The sequence below is a fragment of the Cebidichthys violaceus genome, unplaced genomic scaffold (genome assembly GCF_023349555.1).
Source record: "Cebidichthys violaceus isolate CVI_PGR_0920_01 unplaced genomic scaffold, fCebVio1.0.p SCAF_28, whole genome shotgun sequence".
Classification (NCBI taxonomy): domain Eukaryota; kingdom Metazoa; phylum Chordata; class Actinopteri; order Perciformes; family Stichaeidae; genus Cebidichthys; species Cebidichthys violaceus.
The window spans coordinates 1,175,679-1,200,662 of record NW_027176461.1 but is presented as its reverse complement, the minus strand read 5'-3'; the positions used below and the strand labels follow the sequence as shown (position 1 = coordinate 1,200,662).

The 24,984-nt window shown below is 40.0% G+C and overlaps 2 protein-coding genes across 6 annotated transcripts; both read right to left on the bottom strand.

The window, feature by feature from the left end:
• Positions 1-935: 935 nt before the first annotated feature.
• On the bottom strand, positions 936-3,501 carry rab32b (RAB32b, member RAS oncogene family). Its single transcript, XM_068721632.1, has 3 exons — positions 3,089-3,501; positions 1,918-2,195; positions 936-1,590 (listed from the first exon to the last, which is right to left on the bottom strand). Exons 1-3 carry the CDS (start codon positions 3,393-3,395, stop codon positions 1,426-1,428), a joined length of 750 nt encoding a protein of 249 aa, XP_068577733.1. The 5' UTR covers positions 3,396-3,501; the 3' UTR covers positions 936-1,425.
• Positions 3,502-3,592: 91 nt separating this feature from the next.
• On the bottom strand, positions 3,593-24,182 carry grm1b (glutamate receptor, metabotropic 1b). 5 transcript variants are annotated; one of them, XM_068721626.1, is made up of 11 exons: positions 24,084-24,182; positions 22,321-23,130; positions 19,922-20,171; positions 14,318-14,553; positions 14,042-14,056; positions 13,425-13,436; positions 11,251-11,497; positions 9,729-9,897; positions 8,955-9,081; positions 6,766-7,693; positions 3,593-6,051 (listed from the first exon to the last, which is right to left on the bottom strand). In XM_068721626.1, exons 2-11 carry the CDS (start codon positions 23,018-23,020, stop codon positions 5,208-5,210), a joined length of 3,528 nt encoding a protein of 1,175 aa, XP_068577727.1. In that variant the 5' UTR covers positions 23,021-23,130; positions 24,084-24,182; the 3' UTR covers positions 3,593-5,207. The 5 variants fall into 5 exon arrangements, with proteins under 5 accessions (XP_068577727.1, XP_068577728.1, XP_068577729.1 ...); XM_068721630.1 differs by having other exon boundaries at positions 5,812-6,016; XM_068721627.1 differs by lacking the exon at positions 13,425-13,436.
• Between the last annotated feature and the right edge of the window lie 802 nt (positions 24,183-24,984).

Sequence of the window (24,984 nt, the reverse complement as noted above, 5' to 3'; positions counted from 1 at the left end):
GGCAGTGAATACAGAGGATTAGAGAGAACAGTAGGGTGACTCTGCATTTAACACTTAAATCAAACACTGACAGCATTCATTTTAGCCTCTTCTATATTTTCACATTGTAGTGTGGATCATTTGTTGTAACATTCAACCTGATTCTTATGTATTACTACTTGACAGATCATTTATGCAATTTTTGCGCTCCAAACCTCTTGAAATGCAAATATTTACATCAGGTAAATCAAAACGTTTTTGGGGGAGCATGCTAAAGAAACCCCCGAACAAGCTCAGTTTTTCCACCTCGTTATTTCGTAAACCCTGTGTGCGGCCATGCTCCTAAGAACTTGAGGACCCAGTGTTAAAATATTATACATTGTTATTGATTAGACTACCCATAATGAGTACACTTTGTGTGCAATACTGCAGTTATATGTAAGTAATAGTTGTGTATGTTTATATTGCTGCACTGATACTTTTACTTTAGTAAAGGATGCAAATACTTCTTCCAATAATAGTGGTCAATACTATAAAATCTTTATTAATGAAATCATGACCAGGAGTCATTGCTGTAAGTGCCTGATGCTCCATCTGAGAATGTCGTATGTTTGTTGTTTATCTCTGCCTCAACAAATCTATAACTTACAAATACATCAATCTGAAAATGTGGTCATGTCATGCTTGGCTTCCTATTATAGAAAAAAAATAACAATTTGTTGTCGATCTACGATTAGATAGAGCATAAGTGCTCTGCTCCTTCCAGCTCTCTGGGCGGTATGTAGCATATTTCCTCCCTCCACCAAAATCAGGTCATGCTGATAGCTCTTCTCTGCTACTGGCCATATCAAGCCGGGCTGCGATGCTTATGCATGGGTCTTAGCTCATCTCACTGTGAAGTGATTAACACATAATTACATGCATGGGTTGCATAACAGACAAGTAACACTCAGAGCTGAGATTGAATAGGTTGACATTTAATGAGAAATGTGTAACAGCTTCAAACACAAAACTATGTTTTAAGACATTTTCTCTCCCTCTCTTGTTGTGTTTGTCACAAAAATGTCAGTTGTGACCGTCTCACAGTTTCTGGCCACTCATTAAAGTAGGTCAATCATCACCAAGTCTGGGTTGCTCAATGAGTGTCACAGACTTCTCCCAGCAGGATTGTGTGTCATGCTGATCTCTTTATTAGCCTGACTGTATCAGTGGATTATCAGAGAAATGAGCTCAATTGTCTCCACAGAGGTGTTTATAAGGCAGCCCACACACTGCACACATTATTGAGAAACCTGACAGGGCACAAATATGCATTTAAAGTTACTGACTATATGAACACAGGCGGAAGTAGCTTCTATGCAGCGGCTGTGCATTCATGACTTGGTATCAAAAACAGGTCCTGTTAGAGCGTTTAATCCAGTAGCTGCCATTGTTTGGCTCGCTGCCTCAGAGCTGTGGTCTCCAGCAGCACAATGACTGGCTCTGACTCTCCCCGGGAGCCTGGCTCACTTTGATCCCGTCCCAGCGGTGCTCTTCACTGAACAGGCCGGTGTCGCAGAGCATCATTTGTTTGACAAGGAAGGCACCTGCCTCATCAATATTTATATTGTCCTATAAACGGTGAGGGGGAATATGATTTAGAACATTGTGTATGCATCCGTTGAGTTAAGTGTTTGGCTCGCTGTTTGAACCATCACTGCAAGTTGTTCCTGCGTGTTAATATTTGAACACGTTTTATGAGCAGGCTATATAGCTGCAGTGTTAAAGTTCATTTCACACATAGAGTGTCGTGTAACTTCATGCAATTCTAATTGTGAGACAAAGTACGCTTTACTCAGAATAAAATGCCAATAATGGCTTTGAGAAATGGCTCATGTCCCTTACTGCCAATTTAGGCGGACTATTTTTTTCCCATAATAACTGAAATACAACACACACCTTTGCAGAGCTTTCAAACCAGCCCATGAAGCAGTTGTCTTTACAGAAGCTCTCCAGAGAGGACACCAAGTCTCTGTCCCTTCCTGTCATGTCACATTTGTTGGCCAGCAGGACGGCAGGAACTGGACGTCCGCTGTCGAGACAGACTTTGCTATCCAGGTCCCGCTTCCACTCTGAGGCGGCCTCCAAGGTGGATCTGTTTGTAATGTCAAAGACCACTACTGCTCCCATTGCCCCTTTGTAGTACACTCTGGACATCTTCCTAAACCTCTCCTGGCCTTGAGGGAAGAGGAAATAAATCAGTGTGATTTATGCTTCACCACAGCTTGTGCTCAATTCTGACTCCAAGAGCAAAGATTAATTCATTTTTCACAGATAGATTTATTTGGCAAAAGGCTTGATGTTTTTTTATTTTTAGTTGGAACAGGGACACAGCGGTTAATCCTACTGCTTATTTATCATGTGTGATTTGAATTATCATATACAATAACTTAGACTGTAGCCTAAGCATAAAAGTAAGTGACTAATGACAATAATTTTAGATTTGAGAAAACATTGTAAAATGTGTAAAAAAAACGTAATTTTGCAGATTGGCACAATACTATATTTTTGTGAAGGTCATTTAGACAATAAAATAGACTGGCAGTTGTTTATACCTTTATTGGGTATTATTTACCGACAAAATGTGTTCATATTTCATTTGATTTATCTATTTTGAATAGTTTTTTTAAACAACAGCCTAAACGGTGAAGATTCATTTTGTTGTGATTATTATATATATTATATTATATTATTGTGTTATCAGATTTAATCATTAAATATCTCTCGCAGCTGTTACTCTACAACTAATATTATTGAAATTAATACAAAACATTAATTTACAAATGAATAGCTTTAAATATGGGATTTTAAGTAACCACCAATTCACATGTATTCCAACAGTAAAAAGCGGTGATGGCAGTTGCTGCTGCCCTGATTAGCTAGTTAGCATTAGCCTGAGTGTATCTTTGTTTTTAGCTTTGTTTTGTAGTTACTGCAGATTTAAAAATAGTTTTCACAGAAATTGTACATTTCTAGGGCTCTGTCATTGTCATCAGGTCTATTATTATGCTACATTTTGACTTGACAGGGCAAACAACTGTAACATACTTTAGAATATTGACACACTCACCTCCAATATCCCAAAACTGCAGTCTCACCACAGTCTTGGCATCCCATTCAATAGTCTTCAGAGCAAAGTCAACTCCAATAGATGCCTTGTATGTTTCGTGAAAGCGTTTGTTAACATAACGCAAGATAATGCTGCTCTTCCCAACGCCTACATCCCCAATGACTAAAACTTTAAACAGCTTGTCTGTACAAAATGTTAATGAACTTCCTGCCATGTTGTGGTCAACCTGCATGGAATCAGCTAAAGCAATCTGTTTCCTAAACCATCGTAAAAACCTGGTCTGCTTCACGTTCAACTTCACAAACATTAGCCCATAAGTAGACTGCAAAGGTTTTAAATAATCTGCATTTAGTGCAGATGTCTCGACCCTACTCGTTCCTCATACGATTACTTATTGAAATTCTTCCTTCAAACCAAAGCCATAAATCTTTGACCTTTGATCAAAAAAGTTATTGCAGTAGGCAAAGCCAAGACCACAGCGCCAGCTCATGTTTCACCATGAAACACAGGAGACAAAAATATTTAATTCACCCCAATCAAACAAGTGTCCATTTAAATGCTCTACAATATTTGTTTAAAAGGGCAGACTGAATTTATATTGTGTACATATCAGGCTGCAGAAAGCTTATTCCGAATATTACTAATGGTTACAGTAGCACTTCACCACATTATACAGATTTAATAGGGTCTTAATATTTAGGAAATTGATTGGTGTACACAACCAATCACACAGGAGAATCATACACAGCTAATAAATTATTTATAATATTGACATTGATATAGTTATCACCTGAATATCAAAATATGATCCACAATTCATACATTCACAAAACATATAACGTTAGGTAATTTATCTTATGCATAAATCTATACAATTATGAAATCAGACGTCTAATTATAAAAGATACAAATTTGATATAGTTAACTTGCATTTGAAGACCATATAAATGAGATAAATGTAAAAAAGAAAGAAAAATTCGGACTGAAAATGTGGCACTTGAACTTGTCTTCTGCTACATTCGTGACACAGTCAGTGCACTTGCCTGGCAGTACTGTATCAATCAAAAATCCACAGATAATTGCTTTTTTTCCAACAAGAAATCACCTTAACATGTCGACTTTTATACCTCAACATTTTTGTTCTGCTCTCCTACCTCAAAACAAAAGTTTAATATTTTGGGAAATGCACTTAGTTGCTTTCTTGCCACAAAAGTTAGAAAAGAGGATGCATACCCGTCACACGTCTGTACACTTGTTATGAAGCTTCCTCCAGCAGTTAGTATAGCTTAGCATAACGAATGGAAACAAGGGAAAAAGTGAACCTCGCTTTGTTTAAAGGTCACAAAATCTGCCTACAAGCACAAAGCTCATTCATTAATATCATGTTTTTGGAATCTGTACGAAAAGTGTAAAAAATATTAGGAATTATCATCTTTGGACAGAACTAAGCTAGCCGATTCCCCATTTTCAGTCTTTATGCAAAACTAAGCTAATGGCTGCTTGCTGTAGCTTTATAGTCATCGGATTTAGTGGAATTGATCTCAGTTAACTCTCTTCAACAAAGCAAATAAGTGCATTTTACAAAATGTCAAACTTTACTTTAAACCTCTCCATTTTCATTCCTGATGAAGCACAAAACACTGTGTTACACAAAACATGTTCCAATTTTTTTTGTTGACAATTAAGATTGTTTTGCATTACATACAACGTATATTCACCATCAGGTCACCCTTCTTAAAATCAGCAAACTCATCTGCTTGTTATGTCACCTACATTTCTCAAATAAATCTATTTATATTAAAAGTGTGTACATACATAGAGAATCTTGGTTGTTTGTCTCATAAGGACACAATCTATTTTATCCTAGAAGCTTATGTTAGCCCATAAATATATGTTTGTAATAAGCTAATTCTTCCGCTATTGTAGACAACATCTAAAATAATTTTAAAATGTGGCGCCTTGTTGTTCACCCTTATCATGTAACAGCTATTAATTATAGAGTGAAAAATGACTTGTCAGACCACAGAATGATTTTTCTTTCATACTATATCATTGTATACTGCACATATCATTAGAAACTTGAAAATATAGTACAACTGGTAATACTAAGTGTGCACCCTCACAGAGTTGAGGAGCTTTGCTTGTAGTCTTTGAGGATGACAGAGGCATATGTCACATTTGTTGGGCTGCACAGAATCGACTCGGAAACCGGCGAATTGGGAAAGGGGCTCGCTGGAGGAGCAGCGCAATCTCGGAAAGGGGACGGAGGCATCAGTGCCAGAGAACCCTCCAATGCTAATTTGACCTCAACCAAGTCCTCCTCGTTGTGAATCTGGGCGTTGTTGTACATGTAGCCGTGGAGAAGGCCAAACTGCTCACGGTCCATGTCATCCTCCTCTAAAGGGGAAGCGGGCTCTTCGTCGTACGGGTCCAGGTGCAGAGGCAGGACCGGGTCCTGCTGGATGAGGTGGGCCTGGTGGTACACAGGCATGCTGCCGCTCACGGCCTCAGGCATGCTAATCATATCATTAAGCTCAGGGATGTCACTGTTGAATTTACCAACCAGCACCTCCTCCTGCAGGTGGTCCATGATGACGTGTCTGGGGATGATGCAATTTGCCTGCAGATGCTGAGGTGTATAGAGCTCCACCTCCTCCATGGCTTTCATCAGTCCACAGGCAGGAATTTGCCCGTGGGGCATCATGGGAGGAGTGATGGGGGGATTGTATCTGATAAGGTCACTCTCGTCCTCCTCGGCCACATTGTACAAGGTCTTAGTGCTGAGGTCTGAGAAGTCCAGGGCTCTGTTTTGGTACGAATTAGTTAAGGGTTTGATGACAGCCATCTGATTGGAACCTGCTTCCTGTCTCTTCACATGCACTGACAGTCTGTGCCACGTGTGATCCCCTTTTGGAGGATGTCTTGCACCTGGTTCAGACCATGACACAGACTTTCCATTAGAACTATGAACAAAATAAAGATGGCTGTTACTTCACTGGAACCCACATAGGTGGAGACACAAAAAGCAACTTCGGTTCATGTCAAAAAGAAATATGTAGTCGTTTAAAATATGAAAAATATGAATCATGTTGTGCGCAATATTCCAGGGTATCTGCAGGTTTTGGAAGTGTTAATTTTAGCAACGATTTAAATGAACTTAAATTAATTAATAATATTTCATTTAATTCATCCATTCTATCCCGCTCATGTGGGACCAGGTTGCATTATTTAATTAATTATGCAATCAAATAATAATTTGATTGGTGGAAGGTACTTAAAAAATTCTATGCTATATTGTTTTCTTTCATGCTTTGGCTGTCATGAGTGTAAAAACAGGCCTTTAAATTTAATTCTATGTGATATCAAAAAGGTCTAAAAAAGTCCTATATTTAATTTGATGAACGCTGCATAAACCCTGTAATTTATTTATATTAGTAATCCCACTTGTCATCCGTTAGCACACAGAGATGCTTGTTTTAATTTTACCATCAGTTCAAAGGTTAAAATGGCTGTGTGAATTGAGCACTGACCTATATCCGTCACACTTTACAACAGGTGTCCCTATGAAAGTAAATACAGTAAGACATCAGGTTCCCTTCGAGAGGGAATTACAGTAAAACCAGCATCCCTGAGGTGCCTCAGGAGCAGGACTCACAGACTCAATTAATGAACCTTACCTGCCGTTTCCAGTGTTCTTCTTCCTCTTGAACATGTTGAGCAGGCTGCTGCTTCGGCAGGCAATTTTGCCGTCGCCGACGTGCATGCGCACAGCGTCAGAGGTGGTGAACGCGCTGCGCACATTCCGCTCAGGTTTGGCAATGATGATGTACATTTTTGGGGTGAACATACAGCCCAAAGCTACAGTCACACTGAGGCTTACAGAGAAAGATGTGGTGATGATCTTGTAGTTGCTGCCAAAGTAGATTGGCACAAACGCCAGCCATATTATACATGTGGTGTACATGGTGAATGCGATGTATTTGGCCTCGTTGAAATTTGCAGGGACGTTGCGGGTCTTGAAGGCGTAATAAGTGCAGCTCATGATCAGCAAGCCGTTGTAGCCCAGAGGAGCCACAACACCCACATTGCTGGTGTTGCAGATGAGGAAGACCTCTTTGATGCTGGGGTAGGACTTGATGGGTTCAGGAGGCTCCATGATGATGAGGGTGACCTCCAAAGTGAGCTGGGCACCGATCAGAATGGAGGCAATGACCAATTGAGCCCAAGCACTCATAAATCTCGGTTTCCGGGTGCAAATCTTCTTCTTGCTGCCCGCCAGGATACGGGCGATGCGGTTGGTCTTGGTTACCAGGGCGGAGTAGCACATGGCAGCTGAGAGTCCGACAAGCAGCCTCTGGAGGTAGCAGGAGACCACGGTGGGACGGGCGATGAGGGTGAAAGGACACATGTAGCCCAGGAAGATCCCTGCGAGGATGATGTAGCAGAGCTCCCGGCTGGAGGATTTGACCACAGGCGTGTCACGGTATAAGACAAAGATGAAAGCAACAAATGACGTGACCAGGATGCCCATGCAGGAGAAAACCACCTGGATAATGGACTCTGGATTGCTCCACTCCAGGTAGCGCACGGGAATTGGCTCACAGCCTGAAAAGGATAAAAACATGATGACATAAACACAGCCAAAATACACTAAAAGCAGCTCATAAAACTTTCAACGTTTCACATCAGCTTGGTGGTTAGATTTCTGATTATCGAGAGAAAAATGTCTAAATAAAAGGTAATTTTGAGAAGAATGAAATTAAAAGTTTGTAAGGCTTTAAGGCTAGGGACCCATTCAAAATGAATCAAATAGATTTTAGCCTGAGAAAATACAGTAAGTCTCAAAGTAGGTTTTTAGCTCAACTATAAATAAACCCCTTTCTACTCAACCATGGCCGGGCTGGGCTGCAGCCAGCAGAGGAGGGGGCCAATGCAGCAGGACTAAGTAAATCACTGCGTTTTTCATGGATCCAAATATGATCTCCTTTCTGTTTCATGTTGAGGGCACACATTCAATATCTAATTTATGTTTGTTTATTCATTTATTGTAGGACGGCAGGAGGGTTGGAAAACTGCACAAGAATCATTTTTATGTCAACCCTGTGCGCCATATTTTCTTGTTTATGTGTGTACCTAAAGGTCATGTAGTAAAAAAATATATATATATATATATATATGAAACAGCATGGAGGCAGGATAATCCTATTAAGAAAGTGTCTCGTCTTTGAACAGCACAGAAGGCCTTTGAAAGTGGGCCAGAAGAAGAGTGGTAAGTGAAGTAGGGCTGCTGTCGGATAAAATGGTGAAGATGATGAATGGCTCTCAGGTGTCATGGAAAAGCAATGAAAATAGGACAGAACAGGTTTATGAAATAGTGCTGAAAAAAATCTTAGCGGGACAAACTGTATGGAATACAGGTGGGGGGAGGAGGGGAGTAAAAGCTTGGAGGAACTTAACTTTCTACAGAGCCTCTAATAAGAATCTGTTTTTGTATCTAAAAACATCAATCATGCAACAGGAACTCAGCCTGTGGCCACTGAAGTAACCTAAATTCATCTAAATATACATGTAAAAAATGGAGAACAGCAACATTGTCTGTTCTAATCAGATGGGGCTTATTGTCTTGTCTTTTCCGCGTTTCTTTATGCTAAGCTATGCTAACTAGCTGCTTGCTGTCGCCTTATATTTAACGAACAGATAGGAAGGTGGTATCAACCTTCTCATCTTACTCTTGGGGGAAAAAACACATATGCATATTTTCCAAAATGTCAAACTCCTCTAAAAGAAAACCAGCTACAGTTACAGCGTTCCAAGCAGGTGAGAGTTTACAGCGGTATTAAATGGAGAGTGAGGAGTACAAGCCTACCTTCCAGTTCTTCGTCTGGCCACCAGCCCAGCTCACAGGCCTTGCATGTGAACTCGTCCTGGACAAACTCGTTGTCCTTACAGGCGGTGCAGATCCAGCAGCAGCTCACTTCTCCCTTCCTGATCACCTGGTCGACAAAGAAGGTAGAAACCTTTTAAAATACTTTCCTACAACCCATCTCCATCTCTACCCTGGTTTGTTTCAGTGTAGGGACTCCCACTGATTGTAATATTTAAATAATTGTTTTTAACAGAAAACTAAAGATAGATCAGAAGCATTTATGATAACTGTTGAGTTGCCAGGTTGTGAAAACTCCCTTTGAGCAGTTAGATCATTTGACCATTTCTATTTCTAGGAAAGGGCTGCAAATGATCCGGACAAAAAAACATTAATTAACATCTCATTAATACTTACAGCTGTAGACTTAATGATTAAAACCCTTTATTAATGACCAGTGAATGTGTTTAATTATTAGTAATGAATGGAACATTTATAACTTCATTATAACCAAAAGGATAAACATCAGCCAATGTGTTTGTTCACAACCTGGCAACCCAGCATTTGTTCTAATTAATGGCTTAATACTGATCTATAAAGCATTAAATGAGTAAATTATGTATTACCTATCAATAAATCCATTAGTTGAAAAAAGAAAATTGTGGTCCTAATATTTGAAGATTAGTGACTCCAAAGTGAACTACAAAGCTACAACACAGAGGTGACATGGTAACATGTGTCCTAAGCAGGAGGGTACCTAAAGGATTTGTCCCTCACCTTGATCTCTCCTTTGGAGCAGGGCTCACTGCAGACAGAGCGGACCATGTCGCTGCGGTTCATCTGCATCATTTCATCATCCAGACTGAGTACGCCCTCATGCCAGGAGCCGATGTTGATGTAGTCATAAACACCCGGCTCCACATGCTGGAAGTTCATAATCTCGTACCTGACGGTGGACAGAAAGCCATGAGTTAGAGGAAGACACGAGTTAACAAGGTTTCACCGACGCTGAATCAATTCTTAAAGGGGAAATAATAGTTTTACTGCCACTTAGCACAGAAACAGCATATTTTATCAGCAGGGGGCCAGTCAGGCTCTTGATCAATACTTGTGACTAAGGGATTAGTTTGCCAGGTGCTGATATGCCTTTCATATCTTCCTCTCTGGATTGCAATAAAAACTCCCCACTGGAATTTCTAAACACTCCCAGACTCACTTGACGATGCAATTTCAGTTGCTCACTGATAAAAGTAGCTGGAAACTAGCGACAGTGTTCAAAACAAGCAGGATTATTAGTGAGAGGTGTCAGTGTATGTATCATTGAGGAGGCCAGACAATTGCTTTTCTCATTACAATAGGGACATTACTATGCATATGTAAATGTCCCTTGATCTGACTAACAGAGCAACTTGATGATCACAAAATGATTTAATGAAAATCGTTCAAAGGTTGTTTGGGATGCTGTACAATAAATTTGGGGTGCTGTATATTCATATTTGGCTTATTTATTGTGAGTTATTTTTTAAAAGAGAATATCAGTTCTAGTGTTCCAATTCGCCAACGAATTAATCTGTTTCCTGCAACAAGAAAACTCTGCTAATTAAATTTACACCAAAGAATTAAAACACAAAATTTAGAGCGCACAATATGATGTTTATTACGCTTCAGGTCAGCCAAGCCTATTATTTCAGATTTTTCATTTGATTCTGAACAGTGTGATTATTGAAATGAAACAATTTTCAAATAATTTACACCATTCTGAAATGGAATATTCTGCAAAAGTAGCACTTTTACTTTTTATGATTTGAAGTTTAATTAAAGTACAACAAGTAAAAGTGCGCTGGCCCTTTAAAGTTTAAAGGACAAGTGTGTAGGATTAGGCGGCATCTAGCTGTGAAGTTGTAGATTTCAACCACATGAAGTGCGTAGGAGAACTACGGTGGCCAACACGAAAACTAAAAAAATGGGAATGGCCCTTTGTAGAGCCAGTGTTTGATTTGTTCATTCTGGGCTACTGTAGAAACATGGTGGCCGGCTCCGTGAAGAGGACCCGCTCCGTATGTCGATGTAAATGGCTCAGTCTAAGATAACGAACACGATTCTTACTTTTAGGTGATTACACACTATAGAAAACATACTTAATATTATATTCCATTTCTGCCAATAAATCCCCCTAAATACTACACACTGTTCCTTTAAATGCATGACCTTTACTACTACTTAGTGAGGTATTCCTACTTTTACTCAGGTAAACAATCGCTACGTCTTTCTAGAGGTAGGTAAAGAAAGTGCGCCTTACCTCCCAGGTGAGTCGCCGTTCTCGTCAAACCATATGTCCTTTCCAGAAACACCCGTGAAGGACGTTTTGAGGAGAAAGTCCAGCAAGTGGCTGCCATCAACGGGCTTCATGTTCTCACAGAGCCCCACGTGACCAGGGCAGAGAACAGTGTGCATGTCATGCAGCCCGTGGGCCATGGCGTAGATGGCATTGATGACGAAGCCCATCTTGCTGTCCTGAACGTAGTTGTCCTCCAGACTTTCGTAACCTGCCCACACATTAAGAAACGGTAAGGACTCATGTCCAGGACAGACAGAGAGCCTTACAGGAGCTGCTTCACTGCTGCAAGCGGTAGCATGTTATGCTGTCAGAATAGTTTCTAAATTTCAGTTGTGTCTAGCGTGAAATAACATATTACAAAGGAGTGATAGGGTGCTCACAGACACATTCTTGTTATTATTCTCTGAATACAGGAAGTGAGCTACACGACTCTTTGCCTCAGTGGGAGACTGCATTAAAAGAACTGGAAGCCTCAGAAAATGGCTTCAAAGAAACCTTGTTACCATGACAAGACTACTCATTTCTGCATTCATGAGTCAGGCTTCAATTAGAGTTGGTCTGAAATACCGTGCAACTGACGTTGTGTCTCGTCAAGCAGAAAAAAACGAACCGAGTTTTCTCCCGTGTTTCTGATCTGTTGTTCTCTGTTCGTATTGTTTCTCCTCAGACAAACATGATGAGAAAATGAGACAGTGTGTGAAGTTCAAACACACCCTATCAGTTCAGTGTAATGCAAGCTAGAAGCAGAGTAAGCAGGGTTGTTTTTAGTTGCTTTGTGTTAAAAGATGTCAACTTAGTTATTTCAAAGAGCTGCATCATGCATTCAATATGTTTTGGTGAAACAGAGAAAAAAGGTATGTTTGGCAGCTCCTGGAGCTGGAGATGCTCTTTATTTTTTACCCGTGTTTGGTGTGAAAAGCATCTTTTGCCAGAGCACAAACGGAGGATCACAATTTTACTTGATCATGAATTTACATCTAAAAAAGTAAAATGATGCTTTTGTTGGCTTCACCCGCCAGTCTCTGTCACCTAAATCCCAAACTCACTCTTTCATAACTTATGAAAAGGGAGCAGAGACCACTTGCGACTGAATTTTCCCCTACGAGGGAATATATAAGATTAGGTGTTCATTCGGACTACGGCTTAATATATTTTTTATTTTTTGTGGACAATAAAGTTGTAATGTTTGTTTGTCACGATGTTTTAGTTGATGCAGATCCAGAATAAAAAGATTTTCTATTACATATTAAAATAACATCGTTAAAGGATTGCTCAGGCTTGGCAGAGATATTCTCATTTCTAGTTCCATAATTTGTCATTTGTCCTTTTCTCCTTTCCTCTGTGTAAGCATTCAGACACCGCACAAATCAACTTTTAACTGTGTGATACGTGAGGCCAAGAGGCTTTATGTGCGTCATCCACTGCCGGTGACTTTCTCACCAAATGTTTTAAATCAAGTGATGCTCGTTAAAAAACGGACTGCTGGGGAAACTGCCTGTGCAGACAAACACATAAACAGTAAATTCAGTTGGGTAGCAGCTGGGTGAGCGTCCGATGGGAGCTGCTGGTGATGACCTAGTTTAACAGCTCCTTGGCTTTGACGCTCGCCTCACTCACTGAACTGCGTGAGCTTCAGTCATGATGCAATGATGTCACGATGTCAGCATGCAAGCAATTCTGGTCTGCTTTTGAAGTTCAGTCGGCTGCAAGACAACCGGGCCTTCTCTGTCCAAATTTGAATAAAACTGCGATACAGTGGCTCTAAAATATGTGTTATCTGTTACAATATGGCTTCACTAGTTCTGTGGCTACATGCAACTCAAGCCGGATCAGCCAGTTACCATCTCACTCAAATGTTATTGGGCTGTTTTGTACGACTTGAAAGGGTGTGAGGGCACAAAGTGAGAGTGGATCAATTGTTGGGCTCTCACTGCAGAAAAAAAGAAATGAAAACATCCCAATAGCTTCATATATTAGAGGTTTACTGAGATTAATAGTACGTTTAGGGAGAAATAAGAATATGAACTGACCACCAGAATGATCACATCATGTGATTAAACCTTAATATCAGTCAACCTCTACGTATATTGCCAAAGTGAGGAGCATTATGATTCCATTCAGAGGGATTCACTCACCGTCTTGGAGTTCTACACCAAAAAAATGAATAAATATATCAATAATAAAATAAAAACAATAGAAGTAACAGGGCAGCAAACAATAACTCTATCTATCTCCACTTATGAGGCAAAAATAAGTATTTTAATAACTGCTATCAAAATATGATGCTTTGTAGGAATGAATACAAGCTTGGAGAATGTGCATAATAAAGAAGATAGGCTCTATTCTCGTAAATAATGGGCAAACGCTGCAAAGGAATAAATGATTAAAACAACTGCAGAAAGTGAAGTGCAATGGCAAAAACAAATTCACTTGAAGAACCTTGAGAGCTGTCAACTAAAAAGGAATAAAATGTTTTATGTTTTTTGCTGCATGCATAATTTTATATTTACGTTTATCAATATGATGAATTTTAAAGAATTTTAGAGAAGGATTTTAGAAATACTGAATTAAACAGCAACAACCTGGTACATTAAGATTGAAAACGTAAATATATCTATAGATATATTTTTCTAAGAGCAGTAGGCAAACATATGTTTTGGAAACATGCTTGTTGAGCATTGTTTCGAGAAACCAAGTACTTAAGCTAATGCAATAATTTAGTTCCTTTGTAAAAGAAAAGGATTTAATTTACCTAGATCATCATCCTCTGAAAAGCCAAGTGTCACAGAAATGAACAATATGAAAAATATGTGTTATTGGTTTGACTTAGAGAGAATTCTCCCCTCTGGCAATCTAATTCATAATTTAAGAATGTGTTCCAGTTTATGGGGCCTTTTGGCTTTGTCCTCTGGGCACTGCACACATCAGAACAGTTCAAAAAGACAAGCTGATGTGCACGCTGGCGTAAAAATGTAAACCAGAAAAATTGCAGGAAACATCACAATTGCCTGACGAATTGTTTAGCTACCTGAGCAGTTTCGCACATAATTCAGGTTCTCAAGCGGGTGGCCGGGAAGGCGGCACTGGAAGCGGTACTGCCAGAACTCGGGGAACCACGGGTTGCGGGTGTTGGTGCTGAGCTTGAGCTTCAGGAAGTAGTCATCGAAGGAGGAGACCTCGTCAGACTGCAGCTTCACAGTGATGCCGCCCACGGCCTCCTGTTCGTATCCCTCCACCACCTCGACCCGGTCCGCCCAGCCGTCACTGCAGGGAGACAAACACACTGCAAATAGTACTGCTGGCATAGCTCCAGTTTGTGCCTCTCAAGCGTTAACAAAACCATTTGAGTCACGGGGCTAAACTTCTGACCTGAGAAGAACCCAGAAGGTCCTTCACAGAACTCTAAAAGATTTTTCAAACCATCATAGTTGGCATTTTTATGTCCTTGCTTGCATTATATGATGTGAACCCAAATTTTAAAGTCTTATTATTACATTTTTTTATAATGGTGTTATTTTCTATAATTTTATATTTTCATTTAAAAAGAAAACTTTTATATTGTTCTTGTACAACATTGTCCTTGTTGTTTCCACCATTCTGGAATCAATCAACAGTCTTTTTTGTCAACATGGGAACTAAATATATACTAAATATCTGTTTATTTATATTTCCGTACTTTCTACGGCAACTGCTGCACAACAATTTCCCTCAAGATAAAGAAAGTTACAGCTATCTTATTTGAAGTCAAATAATATGAATCCTCGGGCTGAAAACAAATTTTAAAAAATGGTATAACAACAAACAGTAGTCTGCATCTGACAAAAGGAAAACAATTGTTTTATGATGCTGGTGAAGCTCCAGAAGTCTTTGACAGCGTCTGAAGCCGCATGCAGCCTCACTAACAAGCCTCACACTGAATGCTGCAGAAACCTCTGACTTTGTTTCCTTTCAGCCTTCCCGCTGAGGGGCGTGGAGGCGCTCACTGTACTTGCAGAACCAAGAAAAAAGAAAAAAGTCTCCCCATTCCACAGACACAATCACAAGTCCGGTGAGAATTCGCAGCTTAGTACTGTGGCGGCACAATCTGCCGAGAGAAACGAGTTTCCACCCTCCACACAGACACTTCGGTGTGATTCTTTTCTCTCCGATATTCATAGTTCATAGTTTACATGCTTGTCTATTTGAAAATCAATTCTGCATTGAATCCTCTCACAAAAGATCAGGCTGATGCTTCCTTCATTTGAGTATTTCTCAGCAGAGTGGGATGAAATCCGTGATGCAAATGTTTGAAAACTGTACTTGCATGAGTGAGAAAGAAAGGAGGAGAACAGGAGAGATGAATAGCATCGTTTCAAGGATGATTTGGCCCGAAAACAACTCCCTAGAATGCGGCAACACACTGATTATAAAACAATATACAGCATTTTTTCTGGCTACAAAATATATATATATACATATATATATATATATATATATATACATATATATATATATATATATATATATATATATATATATATATATATATATATATACATATATATATATATACATGTATATATATATTTATATATATATATATATATATATATATGTATATATATATGCGTATATACGTATATATATATGTATATATATATATGTATATATATATATATATATATATATATATATATATATATATATAATAGATATGCTATATACACATGCTTTTTCACCCTGTAAAGACACAAACATATTTGAGGCAGAACAACAAATCGTTGTATTCAAAACAGAATCACTTTAAGATACTAAACACTGCACAAAATATATTTCATCCACAGAGCAAAAATATCAGTTACCAGCCTTCAAAAACCCACATTTGGCAAGAAAAGCCAAAGCCAATAGCACATTTGGCTTGGCTGGAACTTCAAGAATAAACTGACAATGGCTGTCCAGTGTGACAGTATCAACAGTACCTGGCCATCTGCTTCTCAGCATCACACTCCCTCCAGTGCCAAAACCCTACATCCCTGACGTCAACACATGCACATACTGTACATATCATATTCATGAATCATTTAGTTTGAGGAAAGGAGACATTGTCACAAGACATTAGTAAAAGTACTAGCAGAGTATTTATGTCAACTGAATTGTGTTTTATGAAATTAACAAAGAAGAAGATATGTTCAAAGCAAAGGAGATTAGGAGTCAAGCACAGGATCATACAACTGATATATTCTTTTGTCATTTCACTCGAGGGTCGATCAAATGAGTTGTCTGTTGTTTGAGATGTGTGGGATCTGTTTGTGTGAGAACAGACATTTCTTTCATCCTGCACACAGCAGAAGACGGATGGCTGAAGACCAGCACCTCAGGCATTTTTCGACTGGCCCGCTGCACAGAGCTGCATGTGTTCACTTACTGCATCGCTCTAAAAAACATTTTCCTTTTTCTGTAGTCTCCTTGACCCAGAAAAAAAAACACACACACCCCTCTGCCAAACTCTCGCCCTCCTTATCTTCCGTGGAGACTTCAGCAGCAGTGTAAATTCAAGTGGAAGGGGTGAGAGAAAGTTTAAACTCCCTTTTTTTAGACGTGCATTTCATCATTTGGGTTGAGAAGAAGGTTTTTTTTTACTCCCTCTCATCAGCCTTTGTGAATAAAGTAGCCACAAATTAATGAACCGCTCTCAGTAAATGAAGCACAGCTTTTATTGTAGGCTATTTCAGGTGCAGCAGCTACTCCTAACAGGACTTGAGGTGAGCTGAGACTCCACAAAGAGGGAATGTCTGGTACAAGTGCTGATATGAGCTTTGATGTTCACTGCTCCTCATTCCCCAGCTTATGCTGGAGGTGCTGTCCCATATTAGCCCATCCTGCCTATGATCTGACAGGGAGAGGCTGAGCTCGCTGCGTGGATGCATTATTCATTGCTGAGCCTGACTCAAAGCATCTTCTGCTTTCAGAGGAACTCTACTCCCAGAAGGAAAAATGAATATTTCGGTTCCATATGAACTTTGTGTATACCATCCATCCTGAGCGGCGCAGAATATAATGACATCCGTAATTTCCTCACAGGATTATGGTGTAAATTTACTGAAAAATAGTACTATTTCACGTTTGAATGCATTTAAATTATTGTTATCAGTGTCATTATTATTATTATTATCTATCACTGCATATGAAATGTGCTATTGTATACAAATGATACGATCAAACGCTTCATAACAGCCACTAAATGGAGCTTGAAGTAAAAATATTTTGTCAACTTTTGTTTCCAAGGACAACAATGTACCTTCAAGCTCAACTTCAAAGCAATTCTTGAGGGAAAGTCCTTTAAGTGCTCAGAAAAATGGAAATCCCAACTCCATCTGCTGGGGAAGATCATGCGATACTACTGAAAGCTCCAAAACAGCTACTAAAAGGATCCTGTGGTAAGATTGTCTGGTCATATACATTTATCTTCAATATCTCCCCAAATATCATATCAAAAAATGAGGGAGAAATAGCTGAAGTTATGATAATTTTGAGTTACGAGGATACAATAATTATTGCCTCATACAGAACGAATGAAAGCTTAAGAACAGCTACTTAATCAACCTTCCAATGTCAAAAATTACAGACTCATGTTGGCTGAGAGGTCTGCAAGAAACAAAAAAAAAGCTCTCACAGCTATTAGCAACTTGAGATATGATGCTTACTGTTACCCATGTTTATATTTTTGGCATGTGTATCTGTTTATTGATATTTTCATTTACGCTCTTTATATTTGCACTCTTTCCTACTTTGTACTGCAACTGTTGCACAACAATTTCACTCAAAATAAATAGACCTCATTTGAAGAAAAATAATATGAAATCATTTGGCTGCAAACAAATTCAAAAAATTGTATAACAAATAACAAACAGTAGTCTGCATCTGACAAAAGGAAAACAGTTGTTTTATGATGCTGGTGAAGCTCCAGAAGTCTTTGACAGCGTTGTGTTTGAAGCCGCATGCAGCCTCACTAACAAGCCTCACACTGAATGCTGCAGAAACCTCTGACTTTGTTTCCTTTCAGCCTTCCCGCTGAGGGGCGTGGAGTGCTCACTGTACTTACAAAACAAGAAAAAAACCACAGACACATTCAAGTCCCGTGAGAGTTTCTTACTTAAACTTTCAATTTGCCAGTTCATTATTGTGTTGGCTGAGTTTCAATTCCCTTAAAACCTCTTGAACCCAAGTGCCCCAGTTGCGCACACCTCAACAAACACCAGATAAGGGCACGTATTATGTAGCAACATATTCATCCTGCACACCCTAAAACAAAACTCAATTCCAACATCAAGCAAATAAATGAGCATACAGCAAAAACAGGCTAATAGTTCATGCATGCATAACGTTAACGATTTTGCCACTTGCACAAACTATTTCATTAAGAAAGCTGAGACAGCGAGCAAAACTCACTGAACCAGCAGCCGAAGCAGATAAGGGCTGCTACGATGGATTCTGGATGGTTTTTAAGGCGATTCGGCAATCTATTTATTTGCATGACATGGAGGAGCAATAGCACTCTGCCTTCCTCCAGCACTGAGCAACCTTTCCTCAGCCTTCCACGTGATAACGGATTGTATGTCTACATCTGGTGGATGAATCATGGTACTGCACACATCGTAACGGCATTGCCCTTCAATACTGCATGGCGCCGTCCTAATAGACCAATGGGTTATGTTTTGTTTTTTTTGAATGGGAAAATGTTTAGAGTCTGATTGATTTTTTAAAACAAAGCCAAACAAAGTTAGATGGAATTAATGCCTATAGTGACATTTAAACTAAATGAATTTTATATTTAATTAAGAAAATTCAAATAGCACAGACAGCACCCAAATGGCCGATTTGGAGATTCTCCCTGTACTAAAAAGCTCTCCAACTTTATTGGCATCAGTTTGTGTACAGGTAATGTTCAGATGTTGGGATTTGGTTTGCAAGAAGTGTTCTGCTGCAACTGCATCATTCTAAAGGGATATTCACTGTAAAAATGTACAGTTTTGTTAGATGGAGATAAAATCCTTCATTTATGCTGAGTTCCATCTTCATTTACATATCCAGTAACATTAATGCACAGGTGTTACCTTCATTATGATACTAAGATTATTCAGATAGACATTGTAGTTGCAGAGTTCAGTTTGGGCATGTCATTTTGAAACAGGAGCCTGAGCCAGAGGCCGAGGGTTCAAGAGGTCAAGAATGAACTTTTAATGTCAGAAATAGATGAAAAGTCATTAAAGTGCTCAGAAAAAAACAACAAGTAAGCAACCTCCATCTACCCAGATACATGATATGATCGAAAGCTCTAGAAACGGCTACTAAATGGACCCAGACTGTTGAGATTGAGACTGTCATCTACAATTATCTTCATTATTGACACAAATGTTATTAATCCATGTGGCACTCTTAGCTGTTTCTGTTTTTATATTTTATTTCTACTTTCTGTTCTCCTGAGGATTATTGGGTTGGATGAGTTTCATGGCCATTAAAATCTTCTTAAAAGACACTGTAGACTTAAAAAAAGAGAGAATTCTTTTCATCATTCTTGTTTGAAAACTTTTCATTCCAAGAAAAAACAAAAACAACAGAAAAACTCCCGTGGGGGAAAGAATCGCTAACAAACCTGCCAATTAGGAGGAACTCTCCGGCTACTCCGAGCCGTCTCATGGCCATGAGCAGCCCTCGGACCGTCATGCCTTCACAGAAGCAGACAACCACTCTGGCTTTAGGCAGACGCTCACGCAGCTTCCTCAGCAGCCTGTCAAAGTGCCTCTCCCCGGCATTGCTGTAGATCTTGTCAGAGTGGGCGAGGCAGAGGCCGTCCTGCGAGGCGAGCTCTTTGAACACCTCCATCCCACTCTCACCGTAGTTACCTGAGAAAGAGGAGAGACGCCGTTTGGTGGGTTTCATTTAGGAAAGAATCAATGTTTTCTTTGATTCACAGGTTCAGTCTGTATTCAGCATCCAAATGGTTTAAACGTCGAACATGGTTTGAACTTCATTAATTCAAGGACGACTTACTGAGACAAAACATCTCTTCCTTCAGGTTTCAAGTGGTCTATTGTGTCCCCAGACTTCTTTCAATGGAATCAAGATCAGTACAACAAGAACAAACTGGGTTAAAGTGACCTCAACAGCAATGTGTAAGGATGAGGGGAGCACTCTTCACTTATAAGTTACGCCGTCATTAATAAACCTCAGGAAGTGATTTAAAAAGCTTCAGTATTTAGGCTAAAACTCTGTCTGATATGTACATCATTTATCAATTGAATTGCCAAAAGCACACAGAGATCACAGCAAACAAAGAAGGCTTGCCAGGTTTAAGCTGTTAAGCATCTCACATTGTGCTCTTGCTCAATACTGTGGGTGGAATCATCATTTTTTATAATTGATATGCTTTTACATGCTTTTGAAATGTATTTCTCGGGATATCAATTGTTTGTAATGGTTGTATAGTATGCAAAAGTGTGATTTTTCTAATGAGAAACAACAATAGGTGGATTGGTGACCTTTTGTAAGTCAGCCTGGACCGATAATTAAATACAAAGTAGAACAACATATTCTTATGCAAATCAAATGCAGGTTGCAACAAGGGCTGGAACCAGTAATTATTTTCTTTATCTTTTTAATTTATTCATTGTTTTTGTCTATACAATGTCACAAAATACTGAAAGATGTCCATCACATTGTCCCCAAAGGTAAAAGCTTCACATTGTTGCTTTTGATCGGCCAACAATCCAAAACCCAAATATTGTTAGTTTACTTGGAGATAAAACTGATCTAAAAAACAGATCTAACATTTTAGATCCTGAAAACAGAGAATGTTTGTCAAATTTGCATTAAAAAATTACTCAAACTGTTAATCGGGCATTTGAATAATGATTTGTTTTTAAGCAATAGTTGTAACAGTAGGTGATACCTGCAGGAGCAACAAGTAAAACTCCTGACAGGAAAACTGATGATGAAGAGAAAAGAACAGAAAAGGTATTTTGTGTCTGTATGCAATTGGCCTTCGTGGACTTTGATGCATAAAAAGGAAGGACCTCTACAGTCGAGACAAAAGAGCTCAGAGAACACCGTTTTCTCTTTCATCCGCTTCAATTGAACCTCTATTTATATGAATATCATGTAGATGAGCCTCACAAAGGAGTACACGACTGTCTGCAGCCACCTGCTGTGAAAACATTAGTCTACAAATGCCATTCGCACAACAAAACATTGATTAAATCCGTGCTGAGCTAGCAGAGGCGGTTATGAGCTCCTGCCTCTGTGCTGCCATGAGTTTCTAAGATGGACCGTCTTGTCTTTAATTTCCTGCTTGCAGGAAATAAGGCCACAAGGACGGGACTGTTGATTCATTGAAGAAGATCCAAGATTGGGAGCATTTTGATTGTCTCTTAACGGCTCTCAACATGTCGACCGGCTCGCTGTCGACATGTTGAGAGCCGTTAAGAGACAGCTAACAGCTAACAGCAATAACAGTGCAAACTTTCGCTATAGTACGGCATCATCAGCTGTAACCGCTGTATGAGAGCAGTGCAGAGTGGCAGCCATGAGCTAACCAGTAATGCTCGCTCACATGCACTAAAAGCACGAGCACTCGGCCAGCCTATGTAACCGAAGCAAGGAGAAGCCCGAATAGTAACACACACAGAGGGAGAGTGACTTACATCTCTGCTTTACTCCACTCTATCTTTACATCGCGAAAAAGTTGCTCTCTGCTATATTAATTATCAGAATGTTAAATTGGCTCCTTTAGAAAATGGGGCAGTGCTTTTGATTTTACACCTGAAGTTGTGTTTCTGTATTCAAAACTATAGATGTGGGTGGCAGCGAGGGGTCAAAGAAAGGGGCTATAGAGTTGCATCATGGGAGATGTAAGAGCCAGTGTTTTTGTAACTTGACCCAGACTTAAAGTTAGGGTACTTTTGCTGCTTCAATTTTGGCAATTCTCTTTTTAATCTGCCCCTTGTGAGTCCCCCAACTTTATGTAAGATCAATACCAAATCAAAAGTGTCTTACCCTCTGTGTGCACTGCAGACACATAGGTCCAGTTGTACCGTTTGACGATATCCAGGAGGGCCCTGGCCTGAAGAGTGTCTGAGGGCACCACCCTGAGGAAGTACTTAAATAATGTCTTATCACTGAGGTCGATACTGGTTGCAGAGTAGGCAATCTGCGGGATGTTGAACAGCTGCAGGAGGTTTTGAACTTGAATTGCGACTGAGCTGGAGCCGGGCCCAATGACCCCCGCGATGGGCTTCTTGGTTGGTGGCGGCTGACTGGAGGGAACCCCCTCGATGCACCACCTGGAGCCGTCCTTGTCGTCCCGGATGGAGATGAGAGAGTCTCGTATGAACTCGATGCTCTGCTCCAGAGCCACCGAAGAATGCCAGCAGGAGTCCCGGATCTCACAGCCCAGGGTGATGTTGGGCAACAGGTTCGGATCTGAGTTAATCCGATCCAAGGCGTGGAACATGGCCTCCACTCTTTGGATGCCGTACTGCTCTCGGACATCTCCACATTTCCTCTCTGCCACCTTCTCAGCTGATGGTTGGTGGTGAACAGAGAAGAGGGCACCGATTATAATATCCCCGTCCATCCTCGCCACCAGGCGAGAGGCAGAGCTCGGCACCGCTGACCTCTCATACTTGCCGTTAGACAACACGAATGCCTCAAACAGTAAAATGCTTATGGCAGTCAGGTAAATCATATTCGACATTGTGCCACAGCTGCTGAATGTAGAATCATGTCCACTTTGCCATAATGGAGGTCCATCAATCCACGTTTGGATAAAATGGAAATGAACTGCTTCTCCTTCAGATTGTCAACCTGTATGAGAGACGTGGAGCATTAATGCCTGTTTTTCACACATGTAACTATAAGATGAAATCTTGTCTGGTTCCAGCTTCTCAAATTTGAACTAGATTTTATTATTTTCTTTGTTATCTATGACAGTAAACTGACTATATTTGTGTTTTAGACTGTTGGTCAGACAAAACAAATAATTTGAATACAGCACATTCAGCTTTTTTTTTTTTTCCTATCCTCTGACGTAAACGTAAAGTCAAGATAATTAAGATGAATTGATGACAATAATCCATTCACTTGACTTATCCAAACATTGTTTCACTGGGCCACCACACACATACACACACACACACGCACATAAATCTAAAAATGTTAAATGTCATAAACCCTCCCTCGTCTTCTAATCACAAATTATACCTAACATCGTACATAAAAGTTGCATCAAAAACATGCAAAAGAGGCAAATGTATTGGAGTCCTGTTACATTAAAGTATGCTGTGATCTACAGGGTGGAACCTAAAACAATTGATATCAGCAGTGATCATTAATGACAAGCTTTAAGGACAGTAAGTTCTAGATCTGAGAGATAAAAAGTTACCTCTGTAACAGGGGAACGTTTTGAGTTTCAGCACCACAGACAGCTGCCTGCATCTCTCGGCTGATTTCGTTCATGCAAGCTGATCTATTTCAACCTGCGACTGTTTCAACTTTTACCCCTGAAAGCATCACACAAGGACACCGTGAGGTGCTTTATTTGAATACTATTTGTCACCGTCTGTCAGCTCACGCTATAGCTCCTCAGTCGCAGCTCCACAGCCTGTGTCACATTTTCAACATCGTCACCTACCTACAGCATGCACATGCATCCCAATTATAAGGGTGAAGCCTAATTAACAGAGCAGACTAAGAACACGCTGCCGTATTAAGTCAATTGAGTCTACAAAGCACCTAATAACTGGCATTACGTTACCTACCTGCACCAGGCAGTTGGGGACATAGCGGGTGTGTGTCTCCTCTGAAGCAGCCAGACTGGACTCTTCTGCCGAGAAAACACTGTGGGACTGACTCTCTCTCTCTCTCTTTCTCCCCCCTTCTCTCTCTCTCTCTCTCTCTCTCTCTCTCTCTCTCTCTCTCTCTCTCTCTCTCTCTCTCTCTCTCTCTCCCTCTGTACTGATCATGAGGTGCCCCGTTCTTCTCCTCTTCCTCACTGCATCTTGAAAGCGGGTCACACTCACTGCAGTGCCCCTGATTTGGAGCCAAAACCCTTACACGTCAGGAGGATGTTTCAGACAATGTTACACCGATTAATGGCATTTTTGTGCACATGGGGGGGAGGGGGGGGGTAGCCGTTTGAGGGAGAGCTGGTAACCTGAAAAGCAAATATATATATTCCAGATCTATGTGAGGTGGAAGGTTGTTAATTCTCCTCATGAAAAGTGTGAACAGACTGGTCAAACTTCACATAATTAGTACCACTGCGTCGTGGCTGTCAGTGACAGATGTGATGCGCTTGCAGTTCGCCGCTGCAGCCGTAAACATCTCGTGCTCTGCTGCCACCGTGTGGCTGATAACAGGTACTGCGCCTGCACCATGGTTTTTAAATAAAACTTTATTCATTACATTACATTACATTTATTCATCAATAGAAATCAATACTGTTGTTTGGTCACCAAATAAGAAGAACGACAATAATGCTCAATAAGTAGCTGCTGGAAAGACGGTTCACATCGTATTAATAACTTAAATAAAAACATGAAAAGATAATTGTAACTGGAAAGAGCTGGAAATAAATAGTTGAAACAATTCATTTGTGTCCAGGTTTTTTCCCAAACATAATTTGGATAATAATTTCTTAACAAGTTTACTGAAAAAAAA

What these genes read in the sequence shown, in the direction of transcription:
- rab32b (XM_068721632.1), bottom strand. Translation starts at nt 3,395, where the DNA reads ATGTTTGTGAAGTTGAACGTGAAGCAGACCAGGTTTTTACGATGGTTT. An exon ending in GCAGTTTTGGGATATTGGAG is followed by an intron (nt 2,196 to 3,088) that starts GTGAGTGTGTCA and finishes TCTTCCCTCAAG; the next exon opens with GCCAGGAGAGGTTTAGGAAG. An exon ending in GGTTTGAAAGCTCTGCAAAG is followed by an intron (nt 1,591 to 1,917) that starts GTGTGTGTTGTA and finishes CACCGTTTATAG; the next exon opens with GACAATATAAATATTGATGA.
- grm1b (XM_068721626.1), bottom strand. Translation starts at nt 23,020, where the DNA reads ATGTCGAATATGATTTACCTGACTGCCATAAGCATTTTACTGTTTGAG. An exon ending in GAGTTCCTCCTAATTGGCAG is followed by an intron (nt 14,554 to 19,921) that starts GTTTGTTAGCGA and finishes GTCTCCCTGCAG; the next exon opens with TGACGGCTGGGCGGACCGGG. An exon ending in AAGAACACTGGAAACGGCAG is followed by an intron (nt 6,052 to 6,765) that starts GTAAGGTTCATT and finishes TTTTGTTCATAG; the next exon opens with TTCTAATGGAAAGTCTGTGT.